At 62.9% G+C, this 13,872-nt stretch overlaps 1 protein-coding gene across 1 annotated transcript; it reads left to right on the top strand.

The window, feature by feature from the left end:
• Positions 1 to 7,761: 7,761 nt before the first annotated feature.
• FBXL16 (F-box and leucine rich repeat protein 16) lies at positions 7,762 to 11,245 on the top strand. Its single transcript, XM_086473259.1, has 5 exons — positions 7,762 to 8,457; positions 9,263 to 9,771; positions 10,104 to 10,188; positions 10,585 to 10,648; positions 11,097 to 11,245. Exons 1-5 carry the CDS (start codon positions 7,762 to 7,764, stop codon positions 11,243 to 11,245), a joined length of 1,503 nt encoding a protein of 500 aa, XP_086329385.1.
• The last annotated feature ends 2,627 nt before the right edge of the window (positions 11,246 to 13,872 follow it).

The following is a 13,872-nucleotide window of genomic DNA, read 5'->3' as shown; positions in this document are numbered from 1 at the left end:
TGCCATGCTGGCATCTCCCCTCCTCTGAAAGCTGGGTGCTGATTTCACTCTGGCTACCAGGAAGAGGGAGGGAGGTGGCTTTGGAGTGGGGAGGACTCGCTTGAGCATCCATTTTTAATGAGCTAGATATCTATTTTTCCCCGAGCTGGCTTCCCCCACATCGATCCCTTTGCCATCCACTGGGCCTGCTCTTCCTTCCATGCCAGCGGCTCCACGGCAGTGGGGAGGAGCAGGACGAGCACCCTTGGTGCTGGGAACCTCTCACCTCCCAAAATCCTGCTCCTGGGGACTGAGACACCCTCGCTTGGGCCAGGGCAGCACATGTGGGGAGGCAGGAGGGGAGAAACGGTCCCCTTGTCCCCTCTGGCAGGGTCACCTCTGCGTTGACCATCCCATGGGGAGGTGGTGATGCTCCAGCCAGGAGAAGGGTGGCTGAGTGGGAGCACTTTGAGTTTGGGAGCTGGATCCTGCCTTCATGCTCTGAAGATTTAAGCTGTGCCTGGCTCAGCTGGCAGCTCCATGGCAAAACCACCTCACCCTGCCCATACCTCCGTTTCCCCATCATGAGCCATGACCCATTGCTCTCCATCAGTGCCTGTGCGGCTGGAGCAGCGCTAGGAGAGGAAAAAAGGGGATTCAGGAGGTGAGTGGGTGCTGATGGCGTGGGAGGGAGCAGGATGGGGCGCGTGGGCAAGCGGGGCTCCTTCAGCAGCATCCACCCCCGCCCAACCTCTGCCCACCTGCCACAGGGATCGGCCACGTTTACTGGGTGCTCCAGGGCTGGTGGTGCAGAGGAGGGGTGCAGGGCTGAAAGGGAGAGTGTTTGGGGAGGGGGCAGGTTGGCAGAAGCCGTTTCTCCAGGGTTTCTCACAGCTGGAGGCGTGACCCATGCCCAGCTCCTGGCTGGAGGAAGCGAGCTGCCAGGGGGCTGCCCTGGGAGCAGGATCAGGCCAGTGCCTTCAATTCCAGGATGCATCTAAGGGCTTTTTGGAGACTGTGTGAGCATTTAGCACCCGCAACCCCCCACAGTGAGGAGTCCTGTGGCTGAATGATGCCTGCCTGCCCTGGCATCCCACAAGCCTGGTGCTGATAGCCCTCGTGGTAGGCAGGTATTCACCCATCTTGCCCCAACCCCAATTCCCAGGACCCCCAAGCCCATGGCTGCTTGCGTGTCTGTTGCCATGTCTGGTGGGATGAAGGTGTTCTCAAGTCCCAGCAGTACCTGAGGAGCACATCCGTGTCCTGGGGACAGGGGCCTCAAGGGCAGCCATGGGCCACAGTCCCCTGGCTCCTCTTTCCTCGCGGGATCTTGCCTATTTGTTCACCCCTTCCTGGGCCTGAGAAGGGCTGCGACACGCTGTTGGTTGGGCTCCAGCTGGGCTTGTGGCACAAGAGGAGCTGCTCTCTCTTCCCCTCGCCTTGGTCGGTGGGGAGCAGGACAAATCTTGGTTGAAGTGTGAGCATCCTCCCATGGAGGTGAGCACCGGCACCTCTGGAGGGGCCTGGAGGAGATGAACCCAGGGCAGCACAGTGGGGTCCAGCTCTGCCCTGCTCTGTGCATTCCGTGCTCCTCTTGGGTGAAAGGTTCCCCTGCAGGGGACGTGGGGCTGCCTGGGATAGAGAGGGAGGTCAGGGCTTGATGTCTTTCGGAGATTTGTCTTAGCAGAGAAGACAAATGCTGCTGCAGGAAGGGCTTGTGGCAGCCGGGGGGGTGGGGGGGCGCTGCCTGTTGCAAGGAAGTTTTGCATGGCCAGGCCTGAGGGGCTGAAGCTCTGTTTCCCCCCCTACAACTCCCCCATGCTGAAGGCTGGGGCAAACAGGAGCCGCGCCTCCCAGTGTTCCTGGACATGAGCTGATCTCTCAGCTATGCAGAAAGTGATGGGGACCTGAGCTTGACATTGGCACCTCAGACAGTGTTTCCACAGCTCCCTGGGCATGGGGCTGGCCCCAAAGAACCTAGCCCCAGGTCTTGCCATTTGGAAAGGCTGGGGGACCTGGGGGACAGCAGTGCTGGGGAGTCCCCTGTTGTGAAGGCTCTGCTGCCTGGCTATGAGCTACCTGAGACCCAGAGATGGACTCACCAGCCAGCCCAGTGTCGAGAGCGGCAGTCGGCAGGAATAGGACTCAAACCAGTGGTTTTCCCAGCCCCTCCTGAGCCTCTTTGTCCACTGCAAGGTGGGATGAACACTTTGTTGTTGTTTGGAACCAACACCAGACCAGGAAATCTGCTTTCAGCCCTCTGGTCTCCCAAGGACCTCGCAGGGTAATCTCAGGAAGGAGTTTGCCGGCTCCCATCATACAAATGGCAGTTATCCACAGCCAGGTCGAGTGGCAAGGCCCTTCCCCACCACGAATTCCTGGCGTGTGCAGTGGAGGAATAGGTAGCACTGAGTTTGGAGCTTTGCTCTGAGCATTTCTCCCAGCTGTACTTGTGTGAGCGTCGAGCCTGGGAGTGCAGATCTGCCTGTGCACACACACACACAGGTACATGTACAGCTCCCTGCCCAAACACACTCACTGCCCCCCCATCTCTGGGGGAGCCAGTGGCTCCTCCAGGGCCTTCCGCGGCTCCTCTGCATTGCCGGGGTGATCCAAGCCCTCTGAGGGGACCCAGAGGCTGGTGGTCATGCACCCACTGCTCGCAGCATGGGCAGTGGTCTGACCTGAAGGGATCAGAGCAGGAGGCAGCTCATGCACGACCGAGGGCTGCTGGGGAAGGTGATGTTTGTAGTGGGATGTCTTTATTACGACCATGTGCTTCGGTCAGCAGGTTCAGCCCCCCCCCCCCCAAGCAAGAGCCTGCCTGGCATTGCTGCTTGTCGCGTAGAGCTGGGGGAGCCCTGGGGAGCCGTTACCCTCAGGAGCCCTGGACAAAAGCCTTGGCTGTGTGCTCTGCCACAGCACTGTGTCTCGGGTGTGTTTTCTCCGCCTGTAGAGCAACTTGATTTGCTGCATTAGTAAAAATAGATGGGCTAATGAATTCAGCTGATGCAACCCTCTGTGTGTGCGCGCGTGCATGCGCTTATCTCTGTTTGTGTGTGCATGTGTGCGTGTACATGAGCAGCTGAACACCAAGGCTTGTGTAAGGTGTATCCGCCAGCTCCTGGGGCTCTGACAGGGTTGGCGTGTGTGTGTCCATGCGTGTCTGGGTGTGCATCTGTGTGTGTGTGTGTGTGTGTGCAGGAAGCCGTGAGCGATGGCTGCTCGCTGCTGAGCAGCTCTGGCCCTGGAGCCGTGGCTTTACAGAAATAGTTTTGTAGCAGCCTTGGATTCCAGCAGGGCAATAACCGGGCTCCATGGCAGGCTGGCGGGGCAGGAGGGGGCACAGCAGGGACCACGTGGCGTGATGGCAGGATCTCACGGGGACCTGGTGAGGCAATGGTGGATCCTCGCAGGGACCTGGCAGGGCAATAGAGGATCCTCGCAGGGACCTGGCGGGGCAATAGTGGATTCTCACAGGGACCTGGCAGGGCAATGGCAGATCCTCACAGGGACCTGGTGGAGCAATGGCAGATCCTCACAGAGACCCGGCAGGGCAACAGTAGATCCTTGCAGGGACCTGGCGGGGCAATGGCGAATCCTCGCAGGGACCCGGCAGGGCAGTAGTAGATCCTCGCAGGGACCTGGCGGGGCAATGGCGGATCCTCGCAGGGACCTGGCGGGGCAATGGCGGATCCTCACAGGGACCCGGTGGGGTAATAGAGGATCCTTGCAGAGTGGCGCTGGGGCGGGGGGTGCCGCAAGGGCGCCGTTTGCGGCGTGCCCGGCTGGGGCGAGGCGGGGCAGGGCCGCTGTCCGCGGTGCTGAGCGGGGCCGCTGTCCGCGGTGCTGAATCTGCCCGGCCGGCAGGGCTGGGGTCCCGGTGGCTCCTGCGCTTGGCCAGTCCGGGGTCTCCACTGGCCTCCGAGCTCGGCTGACCCAGAGTCCTCGGTAGGCTCCGAGCCCAGCTGGGTCAGAGCTTGCCCTCGAGGGCGACTGTCTGATCCAGCAGGTCTCCTCCACCACAGCTGGGGGTCTCCCAGCAAACACACGCACAGGCAGGCACTAACAGCACGACTGATCATCCTGACCGTCTCTTGAGGCCCTCATCCCTCTTCACTACTACATGGAGACGGGAAACTCTCCAACGGCTGGGACAAGCTCTTTCTTCCTGGCAGCTTTTATCCTATTCTTCCCAGCATCTTAATCGTCTGTGTAATGTTTGTAGTGTCAGGCTCTTAGACCCCCATCTTCCTTCTCTCTTCCTGCGTCAAATCCACCCCCCTCCACTGCATCATCATTCATTGTAGATGACAAAACCCTCATGAATGAAGTGACTTCTCTGGCAATGACGTTTCCTGTGAAATGTGCACCCTGGAGTGAATTCGGGAGACTAAAAGACTTTGCCCTTTGCTTTCGTCAGGTTTCCTCCCACTGTGGATTGGGAGCTGGCACTCTGCTGCTAGCAGACCCTTCTCCCGTGAGCTGTGGCCTGTGAGAGCAGAGGGGGGTTGCCATGGGGGGAATTGCAAAGCTAGGCCCTTCCTGTGGGATCCCAGAGTAAGAATGACTGTACCAAGTGCTGAACTCTCCTTCTGATGATGTTGTGGTTGGCCCAGTCACGCAATCTGCAAGTAGTGAGATGATGAGAAGAGGAGGAAAGGCCATATATCTGCTCTCCTACTTCTTTGGGGTGACCAAAAAGCATATGGAGGTTCTCATGAAGCTCCTGGAACACCACAGAGGCTCCATACTGACCTCCAAGGCAGACAGCTTCGTATCTCCCTGCCCCTCCACTGTCTCAATGGATTTGAGGGAAGCCTTGAGCCAGGGCAGGGTGTGTGCTGGGCACCCCAGCATGCAGCAGCTCTCATCTCCATGGGATGCAGTACTTGCACTTTGCACATCGGAGCGATGTGACCTCAGCCCCGGGGTGCAGGAACCTGGGGAGCTGCTTGGCTGCAGGCAGTGGCTTTCCTGCAGCAGTGGAGGGCAGATCCCAGTGCTGCCCCGTGGTGCCAGAGGAGAGAGCAGCTATTGGACCCTTTCCCGTCCACAGTCTGTGCTCCCAAACCACCTGCTCCAGGCTGGGGTCCTCCTCCCAAGCACAGACCTGCTCCTTCTGGGCTGGTAGGAACCCCCAAATCCTTGCTTGCCCTTTTCACCAGAGACATGCAGCTGTGTACGGCCAGCCTGCCTGCTTAGTCTCCCACTGCCGCTGCCTGGAGCCCCCCTGTGCCCAGAAGGCCTGAATCTCTGGCTGTCTTTCTATTTGAAGTGACTTCCCAGCTCATTCACAGTTCAGGATTTCTGTGAGCCAGACAGGCAGCCTCAGCGCCTGGGGCAGGTGGGACCTGGCTCAGCTTTCCAAGGCAGGACTGGGAAAGCTGCTGAATCCACTCAGGCCCCCCCCCCCCCCCGAGCCCGGCCTTGGGGACCAGCCGAGGTCTGAGCTGGTTCTAACCTTTGCCAACACCTCCCACTGGCTACATTTCAGTCCAGCGACTTGTCAGCATCTGTCTCCTCCTGTGACTGTCCCCTTGGGCTCCCGAGGCCCCGGGCTGCCCCTCTGCCACCACCTGCCCTCTCCCTGGGGGCAACCAGCATGCCGAATGGCTCTGGCTGTGGGCTCCATGCTGGAGCGACAGCCTTTCCATGCCACCTGGTAATTATCTCTTTGGATTTGTACTGTACGGCTGTGTTGGACACCCCGGTGCATGTTCTGTTTGCTTCCCCTATTGCTGCCAAGCACCGAGCTGCTGGTTTTAATTTTTTTCCTTCTTTCCCCTCCTCTTCTCCTGCTTTCAAGCAAATTTAACACACGTCCAAGCAGCAGAGGCCCAGCTCCTCTGTCGGGCAGCATGAGCAGAGGCAGCAGAGGCTGCAGCTGAGTGGGGAGCGACGCCAGGCTGTCTGCACAGGGCCAGGATCATCCCCGGAGGCCGGGCTCTCGCAGCGCCTCTGACACAGGGCCGGGCTGTCTGCAGGCACCTCCGTGCCACTGTTGCTCGCACCACGGGAGAGGCTTCAGCAGCTCCCACCAGCTCCATCCCGCAGCCCCGCTGTGCTGGGGGGCATGTCCCTAGGAGATGCCGCCCGCCATGCCTCCTGTGGGCTTTACCGGCTGTGCTGCCAGCAGCTTCCTGCACTCCTGGGCTCTTCCACGGGAGCTTTCAGGTGGCTGCCCCCCTCCCTGGCTGCTCCAGGAGGGCTGGGTGAGGCCTGGGGTTGCTGTGAGGGTGAAAGCAATGGGCTGGGGGCAGAAGGGAATCTAGGCTGCACCCCTCTTGGCAGCCAGCCCCCACTCCCAGGCTGCACGGAGCATCCGCAGAGCCCATGGACCCGGGCCATGAGCATCGCTGATGAGGACGCTGCTCCCTCAGTGCTCCTCCATGAGGGCCTGGCCATCTCCATCCCAAATCAAGCTAAAACATCTGCCTCATCTTGGATCCGGGGGGAGCTGGCAACAGAGCAGGTCCTCAGGTCCCATCAGCCACTGCTGGATGGATGTGCCAGCCATCCCTTGGGGCTTGGGGACTCTGTCCCTGTCCCCTGGTCCCTGGGCTGAAAGCCACTTTCCCAGGCTCCAGCTCCTCACCGTGCCCCCAGGTGCTGCCAGGAGCCCAGCACCCTCCAGCCTCAGACCCTTTGGGAGGGTTTGACACAGCACCGGCCAACAGGGTGCAGGCAGGAGAGGCAGTGCACTGGCAGGGCTCAGTGCCAGGCACCAGCTGGGGCAGGAGAGGGGGGACTGAGCCCCCATCAATTATTCACCTCTGTATTTATAGAGGGAAACGTATTGAATAATGGATGGCAGGATGCGGCGGGGCTGCTGGAAAGCTGGCCTGGCTGCCGCTGAAATATTTATCGGCCTGGTTTGCTGGGGTGCCGCCCGGCTGCCGCGAGGCTCGGCGAGGCTCCTGGCTGGCACGGGCTCACCACCAAGCACTTGGCCGGCTCGGCAAGTGCAGGGAGCTCTGCTCTGCCATCACTGCCACCTCTCACCTGCACAAAAATGATGAGAGGGTAGGACACGTCTCCTGTGAGAAGAGGCTGGGAGTTGGGGTTGTTCAGCCTGGAGAAGAGAAGGCTCCGTGGTGACCTCGTGGCAGCCTTCCAGGACTTAGAGGGGGCATGCAGGAAAGGTGGGAAGGGACATTTTAGCAGGGCCTGTTGTGATAGGACAAGAGGTACCAATTTTAAACTGAAAGAGAAGAGATTCAGACTAAACATAAGGAAGAATTTTTTATCCTGAGGGTGGTGAGACACTGGCAGAGTTTTCCCAAAGAGGTGGGAGACGCCCCATCCCTGGAGACATTCCAGGTCAGGTTGGACGGGCCTCTGAGCAACCTGATTGAGTTGAAGATGTCCCTCCTTGCTGCAGGGGGGTTGGGCTAGATCAGCATTAAAGGTCCCTTCCAGCCCAAACCAGTCTGTGATTCTATGATCCGGCTCCGGCTCCTACTGGTGGCTGGATCCCAGGGTCAGAGAGGGATGTGATTGTCCAGGGATAAGTTCCCCTCCATCGCCCTTCATGGGGGCTGCCAGGGCCACACAACCCCCCACAGGACCCTGCTCTGTGGCCCAGGCTTGTCCCCTCTGTGGCTGTGCCCAGCAGCCCTGCACTGCCCACTCCCCCATGCCACCCTGCTCCCTGCACAGGGACCCCCAGGGTCTCCCTCCCCACCGGTGCCACGATCCTCCCCCAGCCCTGCCCGCCCTCCCCACTGGCCTGGCAAACCCTCAGCCCACATCCCTGTGTTGCAGAGAGACCCGTGGAAGATGTCGAACCCGAGAAACGGTGACACTAAGCCCCCATGTTTACCCCGCAATGGACTGGTGAAGATCCCCACACAACCCAACGGCCTCGGCTCTGCCAGCATCACCAAAGGCACCCCCGCCGTGAAAAACCGCCTGTGCCAGCCTTCCTCCGTGCCTGCCATCCTCAGCCCGGCCTTAGCCCACCGCAGCGACCTGCCCATCCCCAGCCTGGCCTCCCCGCTCTCCTTGGCCACTCTGGCCAGCGTCTCCTCCCCTCCCGATGCTTCCTTGGTGGGACTGAACACGAGCGAAGGCTCGGAGCAGCCCTCGCCAGAGCGGCTGCCCGGCTCGCCCTTGGAAAGGCAGCTGGCGGTGGACGAGAAGATACTCAACCGCTTGTTCTGGTACTTTTCGGCATGCGAGAAGTGTGTGCTGGCGCAGGTGTGCAAGGCGTGGCGGCGGGTGCTCTACCAACCCAAGTTCTGGGTGGGCTTGACGCCTGTCCTGCACACCAAAGAGCTCTACAATGTCCTGCCCGGTGGCGAGAAGGAGTTTGTCAGCCTGCAGGGCTTTGCCATCCGCGGCTTCGACGGCTTCTGCCTCGTGGGCGTCTCCGACCTGGACATTTGTGAGTTCATTGACAACTACCCCCTCTCCAAGAAGGGGGTCAAGTCCATGAGCCTTAAGAGGTCGACCATCACGGATGCAGGGTTGGAGGTAGGTGACCTCGAGGTGACTGGGGTGTCTGAGATGTGGCCGAGGAGGGTCCTTCCCAGTGGCCCTGGGGACAGACGTGCAGGCAGAGCTTTCACTGGCCACAGGCAAGGAGCAGGCAGGTTCCACGGCCATCGTACGGGTGCAGGAGCCCCCGCCCATGGTCTGGGCAGTGGGATGGGCTGCAGCCTGCGCTGCCCCTCTCAGGCAGGGGGTGAGGATGCTGTTTGGGGAAGGTTGACCCCTGTTGCCTGCAGATGCTGCCTGCAGATGCTGCCGAGAAGGCCAAGCCAGGCAAGGGGGCCATGCCGCTGGGTGGTGGATGCGGTGGTGGGCGATGAGCAGGGCTCAGGGGATGGGGGCATCCCCTCTTGGCTGGCTGCTCCCCAGCAAGGAAGGGGTCACCTGGTCAGGGGATTGTGGGTCAGATGGAGATGTGACAATGCATGGGGCCAGGCAAGGTCCCCACCGAAGTCCCCTGCCCCGCATCACGGGCAACGCAGCACCAACTGCTCCGTGGCTGCATCCTACCCACGCAGTACCCAGGCTGGGAGTGGGCATTAACCCTGCCCCTACCAGCAGCACCAGGTACAGAGCAGGAGCTGTGGCTTCTCCTGTCCCCTGTGGGTGCTGGCATGTCCTAGAGCAGGGCACTGCTCTGATGCCAGGAGGGCCTGGGGAGAAGGCTGGACCCACGCAGAGCTGGGGACAGCGGGAAGAGCCCTGGGGGGGTCTCAGAGGGAGACGGGATGTGGGCACGGGGTGGGCAGCGGTGCCCACCATGCCCTGACCCCCTGCCCCTCGGCAGGTGATGCTGGAGCAGATGCAGGGCGTGGTGCGGCTGGAGCTCTCAGGCTGTAACGACTTCACGGAGGCCGGGCTGTGGTCCAGCCTCAATGCCCGCATCACGGCGCTGAGCGTCAGCGACTGCATCAACGTGGCCGACGACGCCATCGCCGCCATCTCGCAGCTCCTGCCCAACCTCACCGAGCTCAACCTGCAAGCCTACCACGTGACGGACACAGCCCTCGCCTACTTTACTGCCAAGCAAGGCTACACCACCCACACCCTCCGCCTCAACTCCTGCTGGGAGATTACCAACCACGGCGTGGTCAACATGGTCCACAGCCTGCCCAACCTGAGCGTCCTCAGCCTCTCAGGCTGCTCCAAGGTGACGGATGACGGCGTGGAGCTGGTGGCCGAGAATCTGCGGAAGCTGCGCAGCCTCGACCTCTCCTGGTGCCCTCGCATCACCGACATGGCCCTGGAGTACATCGCCTGTGACCTGCACAAGCTGGAGGAGCTGGTGCTTGACAGGTACGGGGCCGTGCTGAGCCGTGCGGTGCTGTGCCATTCTGAGCCATGCCACACCATGTCATGCCGTGCTGAGCCGTGCCACACCATGCTGAGCCACACTGAACCGTGCCATGCCATGATGCACCATGCCGCACCATGCCACGCTGTATCATGCCATGCTGAGCCATGCCATGCTATGGCAAGCCATGCTGTGCTGTGCTGTGCCACACCACACCGTGCTGAGCCGTGCTGAGCCATGCTGGAGGCTGTGGGTGCAGCATGGCGGCCATGGTCTGGGGACACCCATGAGTGCCCCGCTCCCAGCTGGCCCTGATGCCTGGTGTCCCCGGCAGGTGCGTGCGGATCACCGACACCGGCCTCAGCTACCTGTCCACCATGTCATCCCTGCGGAGCCTCTACCTGCGCTGGTGCTGCCAGGTAGGTGGGGGGGACACAGCCGTGCCCATCCCGGCTGGCACCTCCCTGGGGACAGACCATGAGCTCAGGGTGGGCACCCTGGGCTGGCTGGAGCCCCCACCGCTTGGTGCAGGGAGGCAGGGAAGGGACGGGGTGGTCCTGTGAGCTCAGCAGGACTCAGCCGTGGCACCCTGCCCCCGCACCCTGTCCCAGCACCCAACCCCCTGCCCCAGCATCCTGCACCCTGTCCCCTCACCCTGCCATTGCTCCCTGCCCTGGCACCCTTCCTCAGCTCCCTCCCCCTGCACCCAGCTCCCTGCCCAGGCACCCTGCCCCAGTGATGCTGAGCCCCCGGTGCCATGGTGGCCACCCCCCCCCTTGTCCCCAGCCCTGTTCCCACTCCATTTTCTTTTCCAGGTGCAGGATTTTGGCCTGAAGCATCTCCTGAGCATGGGCAGCCTGCGCCTCCTCTCCCTGGCTGGTGAGGAACCCCCCTCACTCCCCCGGGATGGAGTGGCTGGGTCCCTATGGGGCGTGGGGACAAGGGACAGCCTTGGGGACAGCCCTGGGGACAGCCAGCATCCCCCTGAGCCAGCATGGGGTGGCTCCTGTATCCCCCCAAGCCACCCAGGAAAGCTGCACCCAGCCCAGCTCCCTGGGATTGGGTCCATGCGTGGGCTCTTGGGGTGCTGGGGTTTTTGAGGTGCTGGGTTTTGGGCTGTTGGTGTTTTGGGGTGCTGTTTTGGGGGGATGCTTTTGGGGGGGGATGCTGGTGGTTTGGGGTTCTGGTGTGTTTGTGGTGCTGAGGTTTTTTGGCTGCTTTTTTAGGGGGTGCTGGTGTATGGGGGGTGTTTTTTGGGGTGCTGCAGTGCCATTTTTTGGAGGGTGTGGGTGTTTTTGGGGTGACAATGCCCCCTGTCCGCTTGCAGGCTGCCCCTTGCTGACCACCACAGGGCTGTCGGGGCTGGTGCAGCTGCAGGAGCTGGAGGAGCTGGAGCTCACCAACTGCCCTGGGGCCACCCCGGAGCTCTTCAAGTACTTCTCCCAGCACCTCCCGTGCTGCATGGTGATCGAGTAGCGCCGGATCCAGCCGCCCCGCTCCCACGCCCACCCCACCGCTGCCCCGTCTGACATCGCCCACCCCGTTTCTTTCCGTCCGCTGGGGGATGCGAATGACGCCTGTCGATTACAACCGACCCTGGACACCCCCCGCAACGACACCCCCAAGGGACGTGGGGCTCTGGGGAAGGAAGATGGAGGACGGCGCCACCCCTCACCAGCTCCCCCCCGCTGGGTACCCTGTAAATTCCCCCCACGCTGCCGCCATCGCTCATCCTCCTCCCGGTGTCCTGCCAATCCCTTCCGGACGGACGAATGGACATAATGGAAATCCAAAGTGAGAAGGTGATGGTGGCGTGACCCCCTGCCCCACCACATCTTGCTCCCCCCGCCCCGGTGCCAAGATGGCACGTGGCCCTGCCGCCAAGGATGCTCCTGGGGACCGAAGGATGCTCCTGGGGACCAAAGGATGCTCCCAGGGATGGGCAAGAGGAGGATGCTCATTTTTGGCACCCGTGGGTGGCAGCGGAGGCTGGATGGGTCCCCTTGCACCCCTGGAGCAGGTCACCGAGCCAACATCCCCATGCTGCGTGTGTCCCCCCCGAGCCCCCAGCCCTGCCCTTGGGGTGCCCGGCGCTTTCTCCTGGTGACTAGGTTGTTTTTTTCTCTGCCCGCCTGCCCACCGCCCTCGCATGCTCGCTTGCTTCAGTCTCGTGGTATGGCAGGCTCCAGGGTACCCAGGGGGGACGGTGACAAGTGACAGTCCCCACTTGGCCCCTCCGTACGGCTTCGCCCCAGCTGGATCCTGCCCTGACAGACGGGCTCTCCTGGCAAGCATCCCCCTCGCCCTGGGGATCCCGCTGCACCCCGCTTCACGTGGAGTCAGGGGGGCGATGGGATGCTGATGCCGAGGAGCAACCTGTCCGGCTGGGATGGGACTTCCCGGAGGACCGGGGCCAGGTCTGAGCCATCACGGGGCCACCGGCAGCACAGAGCGAAGGCAGGAGGTGGCACCTAGGACATGCTGCCACCGCCACTGCCCTTCCAGCTGGAAAGCCATTGCCTTGATGCCAGCAGCACATGGGGGGGGGCTGGGGGGACCCCTGGGGTTGAGCTGAGCTGGGGCCAAGCTGGGAAGGGGTCAGGGTGCCCGTGGGGCTCGGTGGCCATCCCCGGAGCATTGCCCACCGCCACACCAGCTGCCCACACGGCCCCGGGAGGAGCGTGGGCATGGATACGGACACAGACACAGGCACGGACACGGACATGGACACACTTTCGGTTTGTTTTGCCTTTGTACCGGGCGGGAAGGAACTGCTGCACCACCCGCTGCCTCCGCTCCCTCCTTTGTCCAAAACGCCTCTTTCGGGCCTTAAAATGGCGTGGCCCTGGAAGGGGGCTTGAGGTTTGCTGGGAGCCACTGGGGCCGCAGGCCAGGGTGGCACCACTGGGGCCACAGGCCAGGGTGGTACTACTGGGGCATGGAGCACCTCGGCATGGTGGCAGCCAGGGTGAGGGGCTGCCTGCAGCCCCAAAGCCACCGGTGCCCGTGGGACACGGGTACCAGGAGACAGGGGCCAGGGGATGGTGCTGGGGACAGGCAGGGCAGTGGCACGTGGAGTGTCCCCCCTGCCCCTGCAGGTGATGGCAGTAGCTGGGGGGATGCCATCAGCCCTGCACACCCCCCCCAGTCCCACGTCACATGGGCAGCCCCAGCACAGCCACAGCCCCAGGTCTGGGGTGTCCCCATAGCCCCCTCTGCACCCCCCACGGTGGTATGCACCCCCCACGGTGGTATGCACCCATAGCCCTCAGTGCGCCCCCACACCCTGCAGGGCACCCCCGCTCCCCTGTACACCCATCCGCCAGTGTAGCCCTGTATCTCCCTGTGTAGCCACCGTCCCCCATATACCCCTAAACCCCAGTGCAGTCCCACACACCAGGGCACCTCCAAAACCCCCAGCGTTTGCCCACTCCCCAGTGCACCCCCCATATCCCCCCGACACCCCCATTGCCCTCCATGCACCCTCACCCCCAATGCACCCCATATCCCCCCGACACCCCCCTTTTCCCCCACCACACCCCTCACACTGCACCCCACGTCCCCCCACCATCCCCACCCCTCATGCACCCACTATCCCCCCTTGACACCCCCATTTTCCCCTCCGCACCCCCACGTCCTCCCAGCGCACCCCACCTCCTCGCTCCGGGCCAGGGGCGGGGTCTGGCACGGGGGCGGAGCTTGATCCAGGGGCGGAGCCTGACAGAGGCGGGGAATAGGCCGTCTTCGGGGGGGGTGGGCGGGGCCTCGACGGCGGAAGGGGGCGGGGCGGAAGAGGGGGCGGGTCTCGGCGGCCGCTTCCGTAGTGGCGGAGGGGCCTGCTGGGCCCGAGCTGCCGGCGGGGCTGCACCGGCACCGGGTACGGCACCGGCACTGCGGAGGGGGAGGGCCTGGCCGGCAGCGGGATGGGGCTCTAAGAGGCGGGAAGGGGCCCCGAGGGGGACCTGAGGGGCGGGAGTGGGCCCTGGGGGAGCTCTGGGGGGCGGGAAGGGGCCCTGAGGGAGCCCTGAGCGGGACCTGGGGGGTCTGAGGGGCCCTGAGAGGGACCTGAGGGGCGGGAGTGGGCCCTGGGGGGCGGGAAAGGG

Source organism: Leptosomus discolor, chromosome 14 (assembly GCF_034619465.1).
Source record: "Leptosomus discolor isolate bLepDis1 chromosome 14, bLepDis1.hap2, whole genome shotgun sequence".
Classification (NCBI taxonomy): domain Eukaryota; kingdom Metazoa; phylum Chordata; class Aves; order Leptosomiformes; family Leptosomidae; genus Leptosomus; species Leptosomus discolor.
The sequence above is the reverse complement of the archived record's forward strand: the minus strand, read 5'-3'. Positions and strand labels throughout refer to the sequence as shown.